The following is a 20,553-nucleotide window of genomic DNA, read 5'->3' on the forward strand; positions in this document are numbered from 1 at the left end:
TGTCCCATCCTGCCCATTGCACAACCTCCTCTGTTCCATTCTGCTAGCATGTCTCTCTCCTTGCTCAAGTCTCTGGGACCAGAGCAGGGGGAGTGCTGCCACCCAACTCAATATATTCATCACCACTTCAGTCCCTTACCTTGCTGATGCTAGAGGTTCCAATTAGCTGCTATGGCACATAACAAAAAACTAGTGACCATTGGGGATGGCACAGCTTCCTGGTCATTCATCCCTTTGTGTGCCAGCAAAATTTACTGCCAGGCTGTAATGTCCTCTGTTTGGAGGAAGGCAAAATAGGCAAGGGGCCATATGCCCCAAATCCTGTGTGGCTTGAGTTTACCACACTATTGCAGTCCATCAGCTTTTTGGGAACTTCCCAGAGTGGCGGTTCCTGCACCACATGCAGGCAGAGGTCCTGCAGACAGCCCTGTGGACTGCTCCACCACTTTATAAAGTCATATGTCTATGTTTTGCTTGACCTACAAGTCTCTTATTTCAGATTGATTTTGGCATCAGGATGTATGTCCCTTCTTTTGTTCCAATTACCTGTGTTTTTAGTTGATGTTCTCTGAGTAATTCCAATGTGGCTCCTCCTCTATTCAGCCATGTTGAATTCTCAATTTCATATTATTCTTGAAGGATTTTCAACTATGCACTTGCTCTAAGAATGTGTAATACTTCATTATGGGAGATGAGATGGTAAGAATGAGGCATAACTGGTCTCCTCAGTGAGCACTCAGAAGAAAGGGGCATGCAAGCATGCTATCACACTGCTAGGAAAAGTAAAAACACGTGAGGTTAAGTTGTTTACCTGCAGAAGTACTGTGGAGGTGGGAGAAAGATGAATCCTGTAGAACTCTAATTGCTTGTGCCCATGTCTAACTGAATAAAGCCAAGGTGCATTAGTCATTTGGGGCTCTATGTTGAAGGGAGAAATGAGCCCCCTGACCTCCCAGATTTTAACCTGTTTCTGTGTCTCTATTTTTCATCCTCATAACCCCTTGGCCAGGTTCAAGTTTGTAGGCTGGTTCCTACACTTCATTTACTCTAGATATAATTCATCAATATTTCTAGTCTTATAGTAGTCAATATTAGACATAATTTCACATAAGTCATTTAAATATGTCTCCAAAGTACAATCTCATTATGATAATTATGACAGCATTTTTACACTAACAAAAATAGCAGTAACTCATATATGCAGCCAGAATTTAACCTTGTAATTTTCAAAAACATATAGTTTTCATTATCAGTGTTTATATCAGGAGTAAACAATATACTCCCATTTTATTTATATGTCATTCATCTTTTCTTTTATTTCAAAAAACTTCCCTAATTTTTTGTGCTCTGTCATTTATCTGATAGGATAAGTGGATATAATGACCCATATTCTCTAACATCATTGCATCTTTTTAATGCACTCCAGCATGCCCTCCCATGCTTCCCATAAGTGTACAATAAGAGCCAGAGGCATTGATCAAATCTAGGTTCACTCTTTGGGCTCTGTGCTCCAAGTGCAAGCTGACACTTCTTACTGCATCCAGCACACATGCTCTGAATTCAGATGTCTTTTGTGATGTCAAAATTTATACTAGGCTCAATGTTATTAGCTTCTTTCCTCCAGTAACTCTTTCTCCACTGGCATTTTATCTATCTCCACTGGCTGACACCATTGGTTACAGAGATTGGTTGATTATCACTGGTTGAAACTATTATTTTTATGAGCTATGTATGCAAATGTAGCCTGCCTAATTGTCAGGACTGCTGCATTATTTAGCTACAAATGTTGAATAAAATTTTATTAAATCACCAAAAAACCCCCAATTTTACTAAACCATGAGTGGTGGCTCACACCTCTAATCCCAATACTCTAGGAGGCTGAGTGAGGCAGGAGCACTGAAAGTTCAAGTCCAGCCTTTGGAACTTAGTGACTTAGCAAGACCCTCTCTCAAAATGAAAAAACAAATTTAAAAAATGACTGGGGATGTAGCTCAGTGTGCGGGCCCTCATTTCAATGTCCATTACTGAAAAAAAAGTTCTCCTAATCTATTTATTTATTCTACAGTGTAGTTTGTACATCTAAGGAAAGAAACTACTTTACTACATTTAATGATTTGTAAAAAAATGAATTTCATCACAAATCTCCCAAATTTACTGGTTTATATTCATATCATTAGCAATATATAGATTTTAGAGCACATTTCATGTGATTCACTGTTTAATTATCATTGATTCATCCTTCATCTGTACCATCATTTTTAAGTTGAGGGCTAACTCCATTTGAATCTTTCTCTTTATTTGATGCAATCATTTTGATCCTAGTGTCTTGGGCCAGTGGCTCCATGGCTCTGGTCCTGCACAGACACAGGCAGCGAGTCCAGCACATTCGCAGCCACAGCCTCTCCCCCAGTCCTTCCCATGAGGCTAGCACCACATGAACCATCCTGGCCCTGGTCAGCTCCTTCATCTTATTTTATTCTGTCTCCTTCATTTTCACTTTGTTTTTCTTTTGTGAATCCAGGCCACTGGCTGGTGCTCACCTGTGTTTGTGAGCTCATGTTTTCCAACATTTAGCTCCTTACTGCTCATCATCATTGATTCCTGAATCTTGTAGTTCTGCTTTTCTTTTCCTCATAGTTTCTCTTCCTGCTGGGAAGAGAAAAATACATATGAATGTCCTTATGTATCTAAAGATTCTTCTTCTCTCCAAGGAAGTTAACTACACTCTCCATATCTCTAGGTGTCTTGTAGGTCTGAGATACTTTGCTAGAAGTTTTGGTACTTTGTATAAAAGATCCACAATCACTCATTTATTTTATTTTTTAGCCATACATTAAATACTTCAATAATAACTACAAAAAGATTAACTGATATAAATCTATTCCTCAATGAAGATGTTCAGAATTTTTAAAGATAATCTTGATGGGGAAAAAGTTTTAGACTGTTAGTAGATTACCTATTAAAGTAGTTGTAGAAGAAAAATAGGCAGTGTATCCCTTTAAAAACTTGCCTTAGCCCATTGCTTTTGCTGTTTAAAGTGAAGGTTTTATAGCTCCTTTGATCTGTAGCTCTACTATAGGTAACATCTTAACTCTGAAGAACAAAGTTGCAATGCTTGGGCAAACTTGTGATATATATGCCTTAACTGCCATGTGTTTAGGACTGTAATCAGTAACAGAAACCACCTGTGTCTAACCATTAAACAGGAATTGGAATTTTATATACTTAACAAAGACCACTAGGTATGAGATAATGACTAACAAAGGTATAAAAGAGGAGACGAACAAAAAGCATGGTGAGGACACTGACCAGACGAGTTTCTGGTAGTCCTGCCTGCTCGCAAGTAAACTTTTATTATTTTACCCGAATTCTGTGTCTCCATGGATATTTTTACATGATTTATGGAACAATCTAACAAAAGAAAACCAAGTTTGTGGATATATCAAAAAGATCACTGGATCCGTGACTGTTATGAAGATCTAGATCCACTTCAGTGAGGTTTTAACAAAGTTAGAAAGGTTCTGACAGTGACCTTGGCTTACTGAGTGCCAGCACCTTCTGTATGGGCCACTTTTCCAGCACCAACCCCCAGCAGAGCAAACAGTAGCCTCATTCTGCAGCATAGTGGCTGACCCAATTCCTCCTGGAGGGCATGATAGTGAGCTGCACCCAGCACCCTACAACTTCCACACAGTCCCCTCTTGTCAGCCAAGTCTGGAGCAGGGTGTGTGCACCTGTCACCACTGTGCTCGGCTTCCCCACCACCCTAGACTAAGGTTATCTGTCTAGGTCCAGAAAACACATTTCAGTGAATACTCCCACTGCTGCATCATAGCAGCTTCTCCGAAAGTTGATGAGTTTGGTCTTGTTTTCCTGTACAGGGCACAGCCCTCAGATAGGGAATTCAGGGCTTTTTCATAGGTTTCCTCACCTCTGGGGTTAGTGCCAACTATTCTGTTCTGTTCTGCTCTGCTCTACTAAACTACATCAGAGTGTACCATATCTTCTTGTATTATATTTCTTATACATGCATTATATCATACTCATTTGTATTCTGTCCACTAACCAACTGTATGTTATGTCTTTGGTTCCTATATTCTTTATATTAGTAATTGGCATCATAAGGGTAACTGGTAGATAGCACATGGGCTCAGGTGCATATTTTGCAAAATGGATATTCTAAGTCAGTGGTTCTTAATTTTTGGTGTCTGCACACTCACCTGGGAAAGTAACAAAGGGTACACAGGCAAAGATTCACTGAAATAAGAGAAGTTTGATACATGCTCCTAAAATATCATCATGTTGTTTCACCCAGAATTTGAGTATTGTAACTCCAGGCCACACACTGGCAGGATCTCACAGGAAGTTTTGAATACCTGCCCGTAAGAAAAGCACAAATTGGAAATTTCCTCCAATTCCAGGGGAAATTCTACTTCAGTCAATTTTAACAAAGTCACAAATGAAAAACAGTAAATGCCACAGGTAGATTTTATTCAACTTCTTACATTTCTCTTACTAAATAAATCCTTTGTGGTGGACAGGGACATTAGGCAATCCTACCTTACAGCAAGTTTGTGCCAAAGGACTCTATTAAAATCTTTCCCAACCTGAAGAGGTTTTTATAAATCATACTAGTAAGTATGGATTGTTCATGTTATTTTCTTGTGGTTTTCAACCCAAGCAGAGATTTGTCAGCTAGTGTAGTGAGAATTGTCCCCAAACCTTTGCCAAAATAACTCTACTTTATGATGCCCCTATATAGCTGTCCAGTGAACCCCTGGTGCTGAGCTGCGTGCCACTCTGCAGCACAAGGTCAGCCATATTTACACTAGACGGTGCTTACTGAGATTGGCAGGGTTCCTGATAATGTTGGAATGAGAACAGAGTACATACATTTTGCCAAAGATCCTTCTTGGTTTTTATCCTTGATATCCTTATAGAGCACTAATTAAAATATCAAGGATAAAAACCAAGAAGGATCTTAGCACAGGAAGGTTGGAAACTTTGGTAATTCTGCAGCCCTCAAATTGTCCACTGCTCTATAAGTAAGCCTTAATAAACTCAGTAACTCACCAAACTGGACTTGTCTAAGTCATTCTTTGGACTATCATCTCCTCTCAATTTGAAGCCAGATGTTTCCTCTACATCTGCCTGAGAAATTCACACAATATCTGGCACCTGAACAGGGACCTGGAAATTCCAAAGTTAAGTCACAGAAAAAATGAGCAGGAGAAATCCTGGCATGGCCATCCTTTTCCATGTGGTATGGGGTGGCATGCCTCCTAGATGAATGTGGTCCACCATGTGAGTACAAAGATACCCTGAAAACATCTAATGGACTGGAGAGTTTGCTGCAATCCCTGATGGTATTCTTTCTGGGGAAAGAGTGCAGGAGACCTGTAGCTGGTGTTACATGGCCCTTGTTGTGAGTGGTAAGATCCACTATTGTGGCTGACTTGCCACCAAGGGGGAGATCTTGGGATGGCCGTCTACCTCCATGGGTGGAGGGGTGGGTACTATTATAGATGTCTGGGAATTGTCATGTAAGTACAAGGATGCCTTGAAGGCACTCAAAGATTTGGGTAAATATTGTCATTTATTAATGAGAGGTAAAATAGCTATGTAACATTACATCAGCCATGGAATGGCCCCTACTCGTGTAGGGTGGTGAAAAATTCCCCACTCCCAATGAGTGGGCCAAGTCAGCTACCTGGGTCATGACTGCTGTCAATATCCAACTGTGAATTATTCCATAAACCCAGGACCTTAAGAAACCCGGTCCCTGCCCTTACTGGGGTCATGAGCTCTTCCTATTGCCCACTCCCACCCTGTGGAGTGTATTTTTGCTTTTGATAAATCCTTACTGTTGTTACTCCTTCTGAGTGTACTCCTTAATTCTTTGTTTGGGATACCAAGAACCTGGAAACAACTCCAATGAGACCTTCCATCCAGCAATACTGTCCTTATAAAATCCAGATGTCAAAATATTCACAGGTTGAAAAGATAATCAAAAATAATAAAAGACCAAAACTTTCCTGGGGGTGGACATACTGCTGGGGCACACGATGCACCCTACAGTCAAAAATTTCCTGGAGGATACAGGCAATGAAGTGCACACAATGTAGTTAATACTGAACAGTACAGACTATCAGAAGGTTATTAAGAAATCATCTACCCAACCCACAGTTCTTTTAACAATCTGGTACAGCTAGTAAAAAAGCTGAATCTCCCATAATGTAACTATAGATCATAGAGAGTTAAATAAGGTGATGCAGCTGGGCTGTATGTGGTGACTCATGAGAAAAGACTACTACCTATCTGCACAAATACTTGTGTGGTCTTTAGAGGACTCACACCGATGAATGGCCCAAAGGGAAAAAGGAACACTGGCAGGTGCATGGTACGCCACAATGGATGTGGAGGGGAATAGCTTTTGTCCCCAGACTCCTGAAGAAGCTGCATTGGATGCATATAAAATCTGGGCACAGAGGAACCAACATGGGATGGAGGATAGCAAAGCCTGCAGGCATTCCCTTAAGGTATTCTGACCTTTTACATGCTTTACAGACATGCAAGGCCTGCTCCCAGCACAGGCTTGAAGGATGGATGTACTAGCTGGGCAGGTGTCTGGCATGGAATTGGCAGGAGGAAGCACATCAGGCCCATACTGGTGAGTGATGGATACAAATACATGCTCACTTCACCAACACTGATTTACAAAATTGGGTTGAGAGAAATCGAGTACAGTGGTAGTTTTATCTTTGGTACTTTCACAATCCCACAGGGTCTGGCTTGATTTTTTAAAATGGGTGGTTAAAACAATTGTTAAAATATTTAAATGACGATAATCTGCATGAGTGAAAAAGGAGAGGGAGAAAGGGAGAGGAGAAGCAGGAAGGGAAGGGGAAAAGGGAGGGGGAGAGGGGAGGGGAGAGGAGAGGGGCATCAATTCCAAAAGGCACAGAGTTGCTGAATGAAAATCCTGGTGCTAGAGATGGGATACCTCCCTGTGAGGTGTTGGCCAGGGAGGTGTCTGAGCTTTGCCCCATGTACCATACAGGTTGTTGCCACTGCAGTTGGCTTAATGGCCAAACTGGTTAGTAAGTCCCTATTGCTGAAGACACCAAGTTATGGCTTTTATCTAGATGTCTCCCCAAAGCCTCATGTACTCATAGGTAGTGTTTTGGTGAGTGACTAGATCATGGATATGTTATACTGGATTAGTCTGACAACTGTGTTAGCATAGCTCTAGGTATGGATGATGGATTTCCTGAAGATGGAAGACACCTAGGGTGTGGGTGGCACCAACCAACAGGCATGTAGCCTGGATGGAATAAAAGGGAAAAGAAGGCCCTGCTGCTTCCTGCCTGTACTGCGATGGACTGTTTCTCCCCTGCCTTGCCCCTCTGCCATGCTGCCCTGCATTGGAGCCAGCTGCCTATGGACTGAAACCCCTAAAAACTGTGAGCTAAAATAAACCCTTCCTCCTTCAGTTTTGGGTGTTGGCTATTGCATCTCAGTGAGGAGAAAGTAACTAAGACACACCACATGCTTAAGCTTCAGGACATGAAGAAATTAGTCAGAGACTGAACTGGAAGTTTGCTCCCTACTGCCTAGCATTTGTAATGTTGGAAGGTGCTGTGTTGTTCTATGCAGGCTGCCAAGGGAGAATTGTCACCAATGGTCCCGCTTTGCTATCGGCCTCATGTGTTACATTATTAGCATGGTATGTAGGATGGGTCTACTGGTATAGAAAGGAAACAACTGGTCTGGGTACAATCAATCACTTTCTAATTAATTTTAAACCTGCTCCAAGGGAGGAGACTGTATTTTGTCCTGTGAGCCAGGACAAAGACCTATTGCTGGGGAAATTACAGTACCCAGAGAAGAACCCTGTGCTGTTAAGTAGATATGATATGGCAGTGAAACTGCTAAAAGCATTTGTGCCTGTATCCATACATTACTATTGCTACTGGCCACAACTGAGGGAAAGCTCTTCTTGCAGTGAGCAGGAAGCACTGGGCAACACACAGAAAGTCCAAAAGCTGAGCATGTGGTGACCCTCCCCTCTCCAGTCAGGGGGACATGCACTGGAATGTGCTGCCATCTCCCCCAAAAAACATGAGTAACTTTATAGGAACCCCAAAACACAGATCAGGCCTTCCTTTAGGCAACAAAAGTGAGAGAACCTATAAAGATATTTATCACACTGTGCACCCATGGCTGTGTAGAATCAAACAAAGCAAACTTATCAGGCTGGAAGCTTATCAGAGGGCAGGAGGAACAGTGACCAGAGCAAACATCTTCTGAGAATAACCTATTGTTGATTGTGTGGCTGTCCTGCAGAACTGTTCTGTAACCACGCATACCAGAACCTTGAGAAGTTACTCCCAAGGTCCCTTCCTCCAACATTCATATCAAACATCCCTATCGTCAGAGTGCCTACAGATATTCTGCCCCATGCACCGTTGGGGACATGTATTTTTTATTGTTTGTGCATTGAAGGGGTGAGCACCTGTTGCTTTCAGATCTCAGACAACAGACAGCACAGAGCTGTGACCTTGGGGAAAAGACAGCACAACAGGTGAAATCACTTTCCCCCTTCCTCTTGCCAGGGCACTTTCCAAGCCTGCAGAGAAATGAAGCCCAGAGAGCAGAAGGCAGAGGTGACAAAACTGAGCCACAGTAGCTGAGGCACTGGACATGCAGCTGAGCTCTTGGTTGGCCCCTCTTGGGCAGGGAGTGACTCAAGACCTCTGTCTGAGCTCTCTGGGTCCCCCTAACACTAGCATAGGAGGTCAGGTCCACAAAGTGCTACCAGAGGTTCCTAGCTTCCTCCTCCAGGGGTGGTACTCACAGTGATGTCCCACCTGCAGCCTGTTTTCCTCTGAGTGAAGAATTATCCTGAACCACGTACATACGATGTAATGCATACATGTAAAAACACTTATTTTTTAAATTTTTTATTATAACATTTTTAAATAGAGTGGAAATCACAGCCCTAGCACCAAGGAAGTTTCAACAGAACCAGACTTCCAGTATATTTCTGGGCCCACTGGTGGTCAAAGCCTGCCTGAATCTACAAATGCACATTTCCTGGCTTTTGTTCCACACTTCAGTAAGTTTTGTACGTTGTTTGTAGTGTTTTATACATTCCAGTGGGACAACTACCTGCTCTCCCAAATTTGCCTAATTGTGAATAAACTCACTATACCGTTAAAGGGGGGGGCACAGGTTTGACACACCTGCTTGGGTCTGATACTCCACCTCTGACAACCCAACAATGACAGTCAACATAAAGTGTAATAAAATGCCCACCTTTGCCCAGAGAAAATGTTCCTTCTCCCCTAACTGTGGCACCTCAAGTGTAAAGCAACCATTATCCATTTCTACCTATGCATAAACCAAACTATATTAGCTCAGACTTCATAACAAGGTATCAGATTGGGTGGCTTAAACAAGAAAATGTATTTGATCAGTCCTGAACAGTGGGATTCTGAGGCAAGCTCTGTGAAGGTTCTCTTCCTGACTTCTAGATATCATCTTGCTCTGTTGTGTCATCTTTCCACTATGCACACAAAGAACCTTCTGGTGTCTCTCGTAACACCACCAGTTTGGATTAGGGCCCAAACCTTACGATCTCACTGAAACTTAATTACTTGTCACATGAGTATATGGATTGACCAGTTTACAGGATGTGTTTCAGTCCAAAAAAGACCCTACTTGTGTTGCTGAAAGGCCTTTATCCTTGTGAACATTCTGATGTTTCAGGAGGTTGGTGGTGAAGGTAAAGGACTTCCCACACTCACTGCACTCATAAGGCCTTTCCCCATTGTGAACTCTCTGGTGATCATTGAGGTTAGAGCTCTGGCTAAAGGATTTCCCACACTGATTACACTCAAAAGGCCTTTCTCCAGTATGAATCCTTTGGTGTCTAACGAGGCTAGAGTGGTGGCTAAAGGATTTTTGACATTCCCCACACTCATAAGGCCTTTCTTCTGTGTGACTTCTCTGATGTCTAATGAGGCTAGAGCTCTGGCTAAAGGATTTCTCACATTCACCGCACTCATAAGGCCTTTCTCCAGAGTGAACTCTTTGGTGTTGAAGGAGTGTGGAGCTATGGGTAAAGGATTTCCCACATTTGCGACACTCATAAGGCCTTGTTCCAGTGTGAATCCTCTGGTGTGTAACAAGGCTAGAGCTATGCCTAAATGATTTCCCACATTTGCTGCACCCATAAGGTCTTTCTCCAGTGTGAACTCTTTGATGGATGAAGAGGTCATACTTCCTACTAACTAACTTTCCGCATTCATCACACTGATGAAGTTTTATTCCAGTGTGGACTCTTCGGTGTGTAATGAGGCTAGAGCTTTGCCTATAGCATTTCCCACATTCTCCACATTCATAAGGCTTTTCTAATGTGTGAATTCTTAGATGATCATTGAGGCTACTGCTTGTACTAAAGGATTTCCCACATTCAGTGCACATGTAAGATCTTTCTTTACTCAAGATTCTCTGATGTGGAACAAGTGCCTGTTTGTAGCTCAAAGTTTTCATCTGCTCTCCCCAGCTGTAGTGACTTTTTACACTAGGAAAGCCCAGTGTGCTCTTGGTTCTGCTGCTTGACTTCTCATCATTGTGAGGGGCCTGTTGCTGCAGAAAGTTTGACCTGACCAGGAAGTCCTTCCCAACATTTCTGCAGAGAAAGGGTTTCTCAGATACCTCGAATCTGTAGCTGCTCAGAAACAAGTTTCTACCCACATCACTTCTGAAGAATTTCTTCCCAGTGTGCTGCTTCTGGTGCTGATGAAGATATGCAGTAAACTGCAATTGTTTCCCACATGCCCCATCCATGTACTGTTTCTGCCCACAGTGCTGGTGCTCCATCAAGTATAAAATGTCTCTCAAGACTGGTCCACATATCTCACAGGCATAGGCCTTCTCAGGAGAAATGGGCCTTCTTTGTGCAGAAACAGTCAGCAGAGAATTTGTCTTCTCACCTTCTGCTTCACACAAACAACCTGAAAGGAATCTCTGGTTAAGTGCATGCTGACTTTGGGGGAGGGGGATCCCACAGACAAACGTGTCTGACTAGCCCAGTACCTGAGTCCAGGAACTGTTTGCAGAGTCAGGGAGTCAAGTTCAGGCTGAAGATTAGGAGGCCTAGCAGAACAGGCCCTTAAGAATCCCAGTACAGAGGAAGCCCATGGGATGCCACACAGGAAGAGGCAGGGGCTATGGCTTCCTCCTCTAGAACATCTCCCAGCCAGATCTCATCTTCTGACATGCATTATGAAGTATGTCTGGGCCCAAGAAAATGTGATAGCAAATGAGCAGCTGGCTATCAAGGACTGTTAACAAATGGGTGCACACCTCAAAACACGAAGTGCAGAAGGCAATCCTGGGGAGCACTACAGATGAAGCCGTGAGATGTGGGACTCACACTGGGCTGGATATAGGAGTAGAAGTGACAAACAATAGAATCAACAAGTCAACAAAGTGTGTCAAGAATGGGGAAAGAAAGGCAGTAATGGGTTTGGCCACCGCTATCATTATCACCAAAATATTAGTCAGAATAGGCTTCTGGTATGATTTGAACACAGGCCAGATAGGATATCTCAAACAGGTGCTACTCCTCAGGGCCAGGTTCCCTCTCACCCCATCTTGCTGTAGCTGCATTCCTAAGGATCCTATGAACCACCAAGTACCATTCACCCTAACCCCTAAGGTGAGTAACTACACAGCACCTGGAATATACAAGCATTCTGTTATCTCCTGTGAACCCCAGAATACTCAGCACATGAAGGCCCACAGTAAACAAAACTACTACAGAAAGAATTTCAGAGAAAGGTTTGGCAAAAGCAGCCCATAATCCACATAATTAGTGACCATGTTGGTCACGGCAATTCCTGGCATAGGCAGGCCCAAGAAAATGTCAACTAAAGGAAGAAGTAGCACCTAAGGCACAGATGCCTTGGATCTGGAGAGTCATGTGGCTAGGGGGAGGCAAACAAGGTGAGATTCACAAGGCTGACTAAAAGATATGTGAGCCTGAAATGCTCCCCATGTTGCTCTAGTTGCAAAGCTGCTCAAGAAGAAAGGAGAACAAGATACAATCCAGCCCTGCCACCCAAAGCTCTTTCCCAGGGAAAGGAGGAAAGGAGCTGTGCCTGTGGTCCTGATATAAAAGGAACAGATCTACCCTGAGGAAGGAGATGTGGAGAGCCTGGTTCAGGGCACAGAGGTGGGTGTGAGGACCTTACCCAAGGAGGTTACAAGTGCCAAGTTCTCCAGCATCACACTGTGGTACAGGTCTCTCTGTGTCTCATCAAGGAGATCCCATTCCTCCCAGGAAAAGTACACAGCCACATCCTCAAAGATCACAGTCCCCTGTCAAGACGGGGACAGATGAAATAAAAAACAGCTCCTTGGAAAGGAGGCTCCACAAACCACCTCTCAATTCTGCCATCCCACGCCCTTCCTCCATCCAAGCTCCCCAACTGGAAGGAGAAACCAGGCAACTGGTGCTGCTGTTTCCTCCCATTTGTCACTGGATGCAGCATCAGTCACAAAAGGCAGGTGGACGACATAAAGCATGATAAAAATAGTCTGTGATTGCAAGTGGGAAAAATCATCACTTTATTTTAGAATTCTATGAAAGACTAAGCTTTTGGGCTCAAAGAATTGCTATCTGGCCATTCAGAGAATGGGTGTTTCTCATGGTTATATGATCACCATAATATATAACCAATCCACGAATTATTCATTTGTACTTTTATTAAAGTCTCTACATTTAATAAAACTCAATGAATTTTTTTAAAAAGAGGCATGTGGACCAATATATACCTAAACTGTGAGCCTGACACAGAAGGATCCTTCTGCTTATACCTGGAAGTTCCCCAGGTGTGACTGGTCTTTGCGTCTCAACTCAAGGCCCTGGAGGTGTGTGGTATACTCCCTCTCCAGTGCACATCATTCTTTAGACAACACAACTTTTGTGCCTCCAGATTCCACAGCCACATGAGCAGCATAGCCACCACCACCTCACTGCCCCATACCACAGGCACCTCTCTGGCCTCCCCACTTCCTACCTGGTCATAATCAGCTCCTCTTTACCATACTTTTGTGGTAAAACAGCAGGTAATCTATGGTTATGGTGATGACCAACCAGATGACACTGAACAATGGACTGATGAGCTCAATAGCAGTTTATTAATCATTATATTCATAGCCTGAATGATAACATCTCAAGCCAGATAGGGCCATGTGAAGCCAATACTCCAGAGAGTGAACACTTCAGGGCTAGGATGTAAGCTTTGTAGAATCAAGAAGGAGAAGAGCCTCCTGGTTCCCATAAGAAAATGGGATTGGCTTGTTTGACTAACTCTAAAGACTAGTAGAGAACTGAAATCCACTATAAAATGATAAATAAAAATTGTTCTGGTTCTCTTAATAAAAAGGGTTTGCTTGGCTAAGAAAACTTACCCACAGGAGTGGAACAACGAGGGGACTTTGCACCCAGGCCATTTGAGGCCATACTGTTTTCACCAGATTTCAAGGCAGCATATAAGACTGAGCCTAGTTTTTGGCCTTACACACAACTTGCCTGGCAGATTCAAACCGAATCCATTGTTACGCCAGCATTCCTGTGGCACCCACTAATGGTAGCAGCCCCAATACCCTGGATGAAGACCTCCTGCCTCCTGCCTCCTGCCAGACTCCGTTCTTTACAGACTTAGCCTTCAAGAAGCATGTGTGGATAACTCACACTCATGGCCCTGTTCCACTTACGTGCTGTACTTGTGGTCCCCTCAGCAGTCACAAACTTCTTCCACTATCCACCTAAGATTCAAAGGGCAAAAGCCTCAGTGGGCAAAATCCCAATGACCCTATTTGACCCTGTCCTTCTGGCCTAAAACACCTCAGGTACCATCAAAGTCTTCACAAAATCATGATGAATAAGCACTAGCTACAGCCTGAATGTCATCTTACCTCCTATGCCTCTGCACTTATATCATGTCTGCCCTTCTCTTGCAAGCTTTAGCAACCTGCCAAACTACCTATTTTTTACATACCCTCCAAGCATGGTCACTTACACCATCACCTATGTTACCCAGGTACCCAAAAAACTGACCCAATCCATGCTCCTCATTCCCTTTCTTTGCCACCTAATAGCATTACAACTACAACCCAGAGACTGTCCCTCTTAAATGTAACCCACAGTTCACTCAGTTTAGTCCACATGACAGCCAACATATTTTGAATGTCTGTATCCTGAGCCACATTCCACATTTCTGCCCACTTAACATCTCTTAGAGCCTTTGTAGGCTCTAAAAATTTCAGGCTGGTGAAAACAACCTTTCTCATATGCCTAGTGAGTAATACTCCAACTACCAACTTGTTCATCTTGGTTGATGGAGCTTTTATCCTTAGCTGTTAATATCAAAAACCTTGGGATCACCTCTGAACCCTGTTTCATTACCTCACTATTCACATTAGATAATCTAGTTGCTCCTTTTAAAAATGTGTATGCAGCCATCCCAGCTACTCAGGAGGTTGAAGCAGGAGAACTCCAAGTCTGAAACCAATGTGGGTAGCTTAGCAGGACTATCTCAAATTTTTTAAAATAAAATAAAAATAAAAGGGGCTTGGGATATTGCTTAGTGGTAGAGCACCTGGCATGCACAAGGTCCTGGGTTCAATACCAGGTACCACCAAAAAAAAAAAAAAAAAAAGCAGCCTCAACTCTGATCTTCCTTCCTCCTCCAACTCCAGTCTATTCTCCACTCTGCAGACACACAGAGACTGTTAAGGTATATCATCTCCTTGCTCTGATACAAACTTCTTACTACCTCCAGAATAAACATCAAACTTCTCAACGGTTTGGAATTTTTTCCCCCTATGCTGAGGAGCAAATCCAAGGCCTTGTCAATGCTAGGCAGATGCTCTACCACTGAGCTAACCCCAGCCCAATGTTCGTAGTACTGACTTCAATCCCACTCTTTGTTAGCACCAGAAAGCAAGCAGACCTGTGAGAACCTAAACGTTCCAGTTTGGCATTACCTCTGAGCATGGGTGCATTTGATGTCTTTCTGGGATAACCTTCCACACCTGCTCACACTGAAGAGAAACGAGAGCTCCTTTCATACCTCTCCATACAGGCTGGCACGGACTGAGGTCCCCGGGCTTGGGGTTTCTCCAGGGCCCCAGGAACCAAGGACTGGAAGAATCCTAGAACATACAATCCACAGGACGTCTGGGGGTGTCGAGGCCGCTGAGGAATTGAAGCGCCTCCCACCTAAGTGTGCAGCTTCCATAACCTTCTTTAGACATGGAAGCCGTGGGAAGTCCAGGCCTCGAGGCGACTCAGTGGAGTCGGGCTCAGCTGTCCCTGTGGCCCAGAGCCCGGAGACCTCGTCTTCGGGGTCGCCCGTCACCCCTAACCCCTCCCTGCTGCAGCAAAGAGGTGAGTGGCAGGCACCCCACCCGGAGGCGACCCGGTCCGGGACACTGCCCTTCCTTGGGCTCCTGCTCGGGCTGGGGGGTGCGCGCTGCTCACCTGGGCCGGGCCCCTCGATGCGGCCGCCATCGACTGACTCTGTGGGCGCCCGGGGCGGGAGCCGCGCGACAGGGACACTGCGGACCCGACTCTGTGCAGGGCACGACCGCTGCTCTCTGTCTTCTCGGTCCTGTCACAGCATTCAGATCCTCAGATCCGACCGAAAGAACCCAAAGTGACCGCCAGAAGAAGGCCGCCGGAAGTCCCGCCCTAACGCTACGTATGGAAAACGGAAACGCCCTCCGCCGCAGATCCTCCTGGGTAGTGTGGTTCCAAGGCGGTGGGAACGCGGAAGAGGCTGAGCGCGTCTGTGAGGTATACTGGGAAAGGGCGACTCAGGTCCTGAGCAGGAGTAGCCTTCACCCCTTTTAAAGGGGATGGTCAGACTCTAGTCCTTCGTTATCGTCAGCTATTCAGTCACTTGTTGAGAGAGGTAATATTTCAGATGCTTCCACAGTCTACAAGTGTGTCATTTACTCAGTCACACGGTGTGAACCCCAGCTGAGAAAACAAATGACCATGGTGCAGTTCAGTCCTGTGAGGTCTGAAGCAGCAGTGAGTTTTGAGTCTCATTATGTTCAGTCAGAGATAAACTTGACAATAGTGTAAGCACCCAAATTATAAAGAGCAAAATAAAAGATAATAGGAAGTAGGGAGATAGAACTGTCTATGTTCAGTCAGGGACAAATTTTTAAATATTGTGGGAACCCAAATTATAAATCAAGAGCAAAGTAAAAGATAGGTAATAGAAAATAAGAAGGCAGATCTTTCTCAAAGGGGAAAGGACCCAAAGATGGAAGGAGTAGGAGGGAAAGGGGTTGAAAAAGAAACTGTGTCCTGTCCATGTATCAACTCCTCACAAAGAATGTAGATATGCTCTGCAAACATGTACTGATTTTTAAAAATACTGTAGATAGAAGCACGACAGGGAAGACAGGTGTCATGCTGAGGCTTCCTGCACCCAGAGTACAAAGGTGGGGCTTTGTCTAATCCATTGGCAATGAAAGGGTCAAAGCCCTTAGCAGAACTCCTCTATTAACACAATCCTGCCTGCTAGTACCTAATGGTCATAAGACAACAATGCTGGCCAAAACAACACACGATGAAAGCAAACCTTTGGTGTAAGACCAATTCCTCCTGGACCCATCTCTAAAAATTAATATGTATAGGTCTCCTTCTCTGAAGATAAAGGCCTTCTGTAATGCTGAAGCAAATACTCTTTCAAGTGGCAACTTTAAACATATAATTTTAGACACAGTGCAGAGACTTCTAGAAGATCTGTAAGGTGCTAGATGATCTGGGGGGAAAAAACATCTAACTGATCATATTGGTTGCATGGACTCTTTTTCCATATCCTCAAACTTTATAAAAACTTAAATCTCTCACCCTGACCCTCATGAGTCCTCTCTTGGAAAATCACTTGCTGTCCCTTTGACAGTGTACTGTGACCTAAATAAAGTGGCCTGAATAAACTCATGTTTAGGTTCATCCTTGCCTGGGTAATTTATGTCCTGTGTCACTGGTACTTCATAGGCCATCTAGCATGGCAGTTCCCACAGAAAATGTCTCTCCTGTCAGTTTTGTATTACTGTGTCCAATTTAGTAAGCAATACTTTGACACATTTAATATCTCTTTCTTCATATCTTTATACTCCCTTTCTTTTAGGAATCTGAAATCAATCTCAAAAGAGAACAGCAAAAGAAATGCTATTTTGATAAGGTACAATGGCTAAATTGTTAACAGGTAGAAAGCATAGGCTGGAGTGGTCTCAACCCTGAAATGTGAGGGATATCTTAAATCCATGATATCTTCTCATTGACAATTTCCTCTGTGATTATATAGACTGTTCTGCATAAGAAATTGATACTATCTCAGAAAAAATTGTGAAGTGCAAATTATAGGAAATAATGGTGCATATTAATAATGAAGACTATTAATTTTCAAAAACAGGAGAAACTTGCCCCAGGGAAGTTACCATCAGATGGTAAAAAGAGTGAAATTGTCAGAAAACTTTAGTAGAGATATCTAAGAAAAAGAATTAGTAGAGTATGGGACAACAGTGGTCACTAGTATTGTCTCCAAAACAGGATTCTTCATTCTTGAAATCATGGATCAATACTAGTGTGAAGAAAAGAATTAAAGGAGGCATTGGGAGTAGCCAGAATTATAAAAGCACAGGAGGAGCTGAAGTATCATGTTTATTCACTGTTCTAACAGATTACTCAGCAAATACTTGGCTTCAGGCACTTTGTATCAGCTAATAGGAAACACTGGGTCACCTAAGAGACAAACATCCATGGGGCTTATACTGTGTTCAAGGAAGACAGCTAAGAATGAAAGATGTACTTACTTCCAAAACTGCTATATAGATTCAGTGCAATTCCAATTGAGATCCCAGCAGCATACCTCATGGACCTTGAGAAAACAATCCAAAAATTCATTTGGAACAAGAAGAGACCCAGAATAGCAAAAGCAATTCTAAGTAACAGAGACATGGCAGGGAGTATCACAATCCCCAACTTGAAACTATACTATGAAGCTACTGTGATAAAAACAGCATGGTACTGGCAAAGAAACAGACCTGATTCAAAGACGCAGAAACAACACCAGACACACTCAGCCATCTCATCTTTGATAAAGGAGCCAAACACCCTCACTGGAGGAAAGATAGCCTCTTTAATAAATGATGCTGGAAAAATTGGGTTTCAAGTTGTCAAAGATTAGAACTAGACCTGTATCTTTCACCATGCACTAAACTAAAATTGAAATGGATTAAAGATCTAAATATTAAAATAGAAATGCTGAACCGGCTGGAACAGAGGTTAGGTAGAACTCTTGAAGACACTGGTGTAGGAAAAGATCTTACGAAGAAAACCTCAGTTGCCCATGAGTTAGCACAAACAATCAACAAGTGGGATCTCTTCTTATTAAAAAGCTTCTGCACCGCAAGAGAAATCACCAGCAATGTGAAGAGACAACCCACAATGTGGGAAAAAATCTTCACCTGCTGTTCCTCAGACAAAGGCCTACTATCTCCAATCTATAAAGAACTTAAAAAGATCAGACCTCCCAAATTTAAAGACCCCATCCAAAAATGGGCATCTAAAGTGAACAGACATTTCTCAAAGAAGTAGAAATAGCAAATAAATACATGAAAAAATGTTCAGCATCACTTGTCATTCGAGAGATGCAAATGAAAACAACGCTAAGATTCCACTTCACTCCAGAAAAAATGGCTGCTATCATGAAATCAACCAATAACAAGTGCTGGTGGGGCTGTAGGGAAAGAGGAGCCCTACTCCACTGCTGGTGGGAGTGTAGACTGGTTCAACCACTATGGAAATCAGTATGGAGATACCTCAAAGAACTAGGACTGGAAGTCCCATTTGACCCTGCTATTCCCCTGCTGGGTCTCTTCCCCAAAGAATTAAAAGAAGCATACCACAGTGATACATGTGCACCCATGTTCATAGTAGCACAGTTTGTAATAGCTAAAACTGGGAAGCAGCCCAAATGCCCATCAACTGGAGACTGGATAAAGAAAATGTGTTTTTTAAATAAAATGGACCACTACTCAGCCATTAAAAATGAGAAATTAGAGACATTTATAGCTAAATGGATGCACATTGAGGCCATACTCTTAAGTGAAATACGTAGGACACACGTGTAAATACCGAATAGTTTCTCTAGTGTGAGAAACTGACAGTGTAAATAAGAACTAAAATGTATAATAAATAATGTGAAACAGGAAGAAAGGGGGCAAAGGGGAAGGGGACGTGGGAGGTTTAGGGGAAAGGAAAGAAGGGAATGGAATTACTATGAGAAAATGAAAAAATGGAAATAAAGTCTTTGTAAATAGGGAGGAATAGAGGGGTTGCAAGGAGGGCAGGGGAATGGGGAAAAAATAACCAAGAGAGATTATGTAAAGGTGTAAATTTCCAATGATGAATGTCATTATATTCTATACCTAAAATGTACCAATGATTAAAATGAATAATTTTTTTAAAATGAGAGATGTACGAAGTTACATAGTATGTTAGGATGCAGAAGGCACCATGGAAAGAAAATAAAATGACTGGTCTTAGAAGTAGAGAAAGGGATGTATATGATGTAGAACAGTAAAAGAGGCCCCACTAACCAATGGGCCATCGACAGATTTGGACAGTGAGTCACGTGAGTATTTTTGGAACAAGTTCCAGGCAGAAGAAGCGAATTCAGGCAGGTTTGGTGGGTAGAGAAGTCACTGCCTCCTTGGGAGTGTGGGCCTAGGGTCTCCACTCAGTTGGCCATAAACCTAATTTGCTCAGTGCACATTCAGGGCACATGGATGAAAACCCTTGACTCTACTTCTGGAAGCCTGCAGATCTGCACAGTGACTGACTGGGCCTGGGATCAAGTAACCTGCTTGGTTTCTGAGTTGGATTCTTGCTCTTCACCACCAGAGTCACTTTGGGACTTATACAAAAGCACATTCTCATTCCAAGTTACTTTTAGATGATTTTACAAACACTAATTTTAGAAATAACATAACTGACCGATATATTATTGGTTATTTGAGATAAATACTTAAACTAGCTTCACTATATTGTCTACCAAATGGGCAAGCTTCTGGCACATGGTGGAAGTTCAACAACTATTTGTTGAATAGACAAATGTTTTTAAAAGTACTTACTATGGGCTGAATGTTTGTGTCCACATACAGTGCATGAGTTGAAATCCCAGTCCTTCATGTGATGGTATTTGGAGAGGTGGACTTTAGGGAGTAATCAGGTCGTAAGGCTGGAGCCCTAATGAATGGGATTAATGCCCTTAAAAAAATAGACAGAAGATCTCTCCTTCTCCCCTCCCTCTCCCAGAATCCAAAAATATGAACTCTAATCTTGAACTGCAAAACAATGAGAAATATTTTTTTCTTTAAGCTACCCAATCTATGACTTATCCAGCCAAGCACATTAAGACACCAACTTCATACTGGTGTCTCCCTGCATTAAGA

General features: G+C 43.0%; 1 protein-coding gene and 1 long non-coding RNA gene across 5 annotated transcripts in view; both read right to left on the minus strand.

Moving 5' to 3' along the window:
• Positions 1-779: 779 nt before the first annotated feature.
• LOC147821313 (uncharacterized) overlaps positions 780-20,553 on the minus strand; it is a 38,206-nt gene continuing 18,432 nt past the window's right edge. The window contains exon 3 of the long non-coding RNA XR_015447266.1: positions 780-2,646. This is a non-coding gene — a long non-coding RNA (uncharacterized LOC147821313). The remainder of the gene's footprint in view (positions 2,647-20,553) is intronic.
• On the minus strand, positions 8,948-16,073 carry LOC106007875 (uncharacterized). 4 transcript variants are annotated; one of them, XM_013066250.3, is made up of 4 exons: positions 15,560-16,068; positions 15,064-15,231; positions 12,264-12,390; positions 8,948-11,021 (listed from the first exon to the last, which is right to left on the minus strand). In XM_013066250.3, the coding sequence occupies exons 1-4, from the start codon at positions 15,587-15,589 to the stop codon at positions 9,703-9,705; spliced, it is 1,644 nt and encodes a 547-aa protein (XP_012921704.2). In that variant the 5' UTR covers positions 15,590-16,068; the 3' UTR covers positions 8,948-9,702. The 4 variants fall into 4 exon arrangements, with proteins under 4 accessions (XP_012921704.2, XP_012921705.2, XP_021101753.2 ...); XM_013066251.3 differs by lacking the exon at positions 15,560-16,068 and adding an exon at positions 13,792-13,842 and having other exon boundaries at positions 15,064-15,547; XM_021246094.2 differs by lacking the exon at positions 15,064-15,231 and having other exon boundaries at positions 15,560-16,073.

This window comes from Heterocephalus glaber, unplaced genomic scaffold (genome assembly GCF_053883595.1).
Source record: "Heterocephalus glaber isolate CG9 unplaced genomic scaffold, H.glaber_assembly_v1.0 deba00001745, whole genome shotgun sequence".
In the NCBI taxonomy this organism is placed as follows: domain Eukaryota; kingdom Metazoa; phylum Chordata; class Mammalia; order Rodentia; family Bathyergidae; genus Heterocephalus; species Heterocephalus glaber.

Coding starts and splice junctions, on each gene's coding strand:
- LOC106007875 (XM_013066250.3), bottom strand. CDS start 15,589: ATGGCGGCCGCATCGAGGGGCCCGGCCCAG. Junction 15,232..15,559: donor CATCGAGGGGCCCGGCCCAG/GTGAGCAGCGCG, acceptor TGTATGTTCTAG/GATTCTTCCAGTCCTTGGTT. Junction 12,391..15,063: donor AAATGCACCCATGCTCAGAG/GTAATGCCAAAC, acceptor CCGTCTTGACAG/GGGACTGTGATCTTTGAGGA.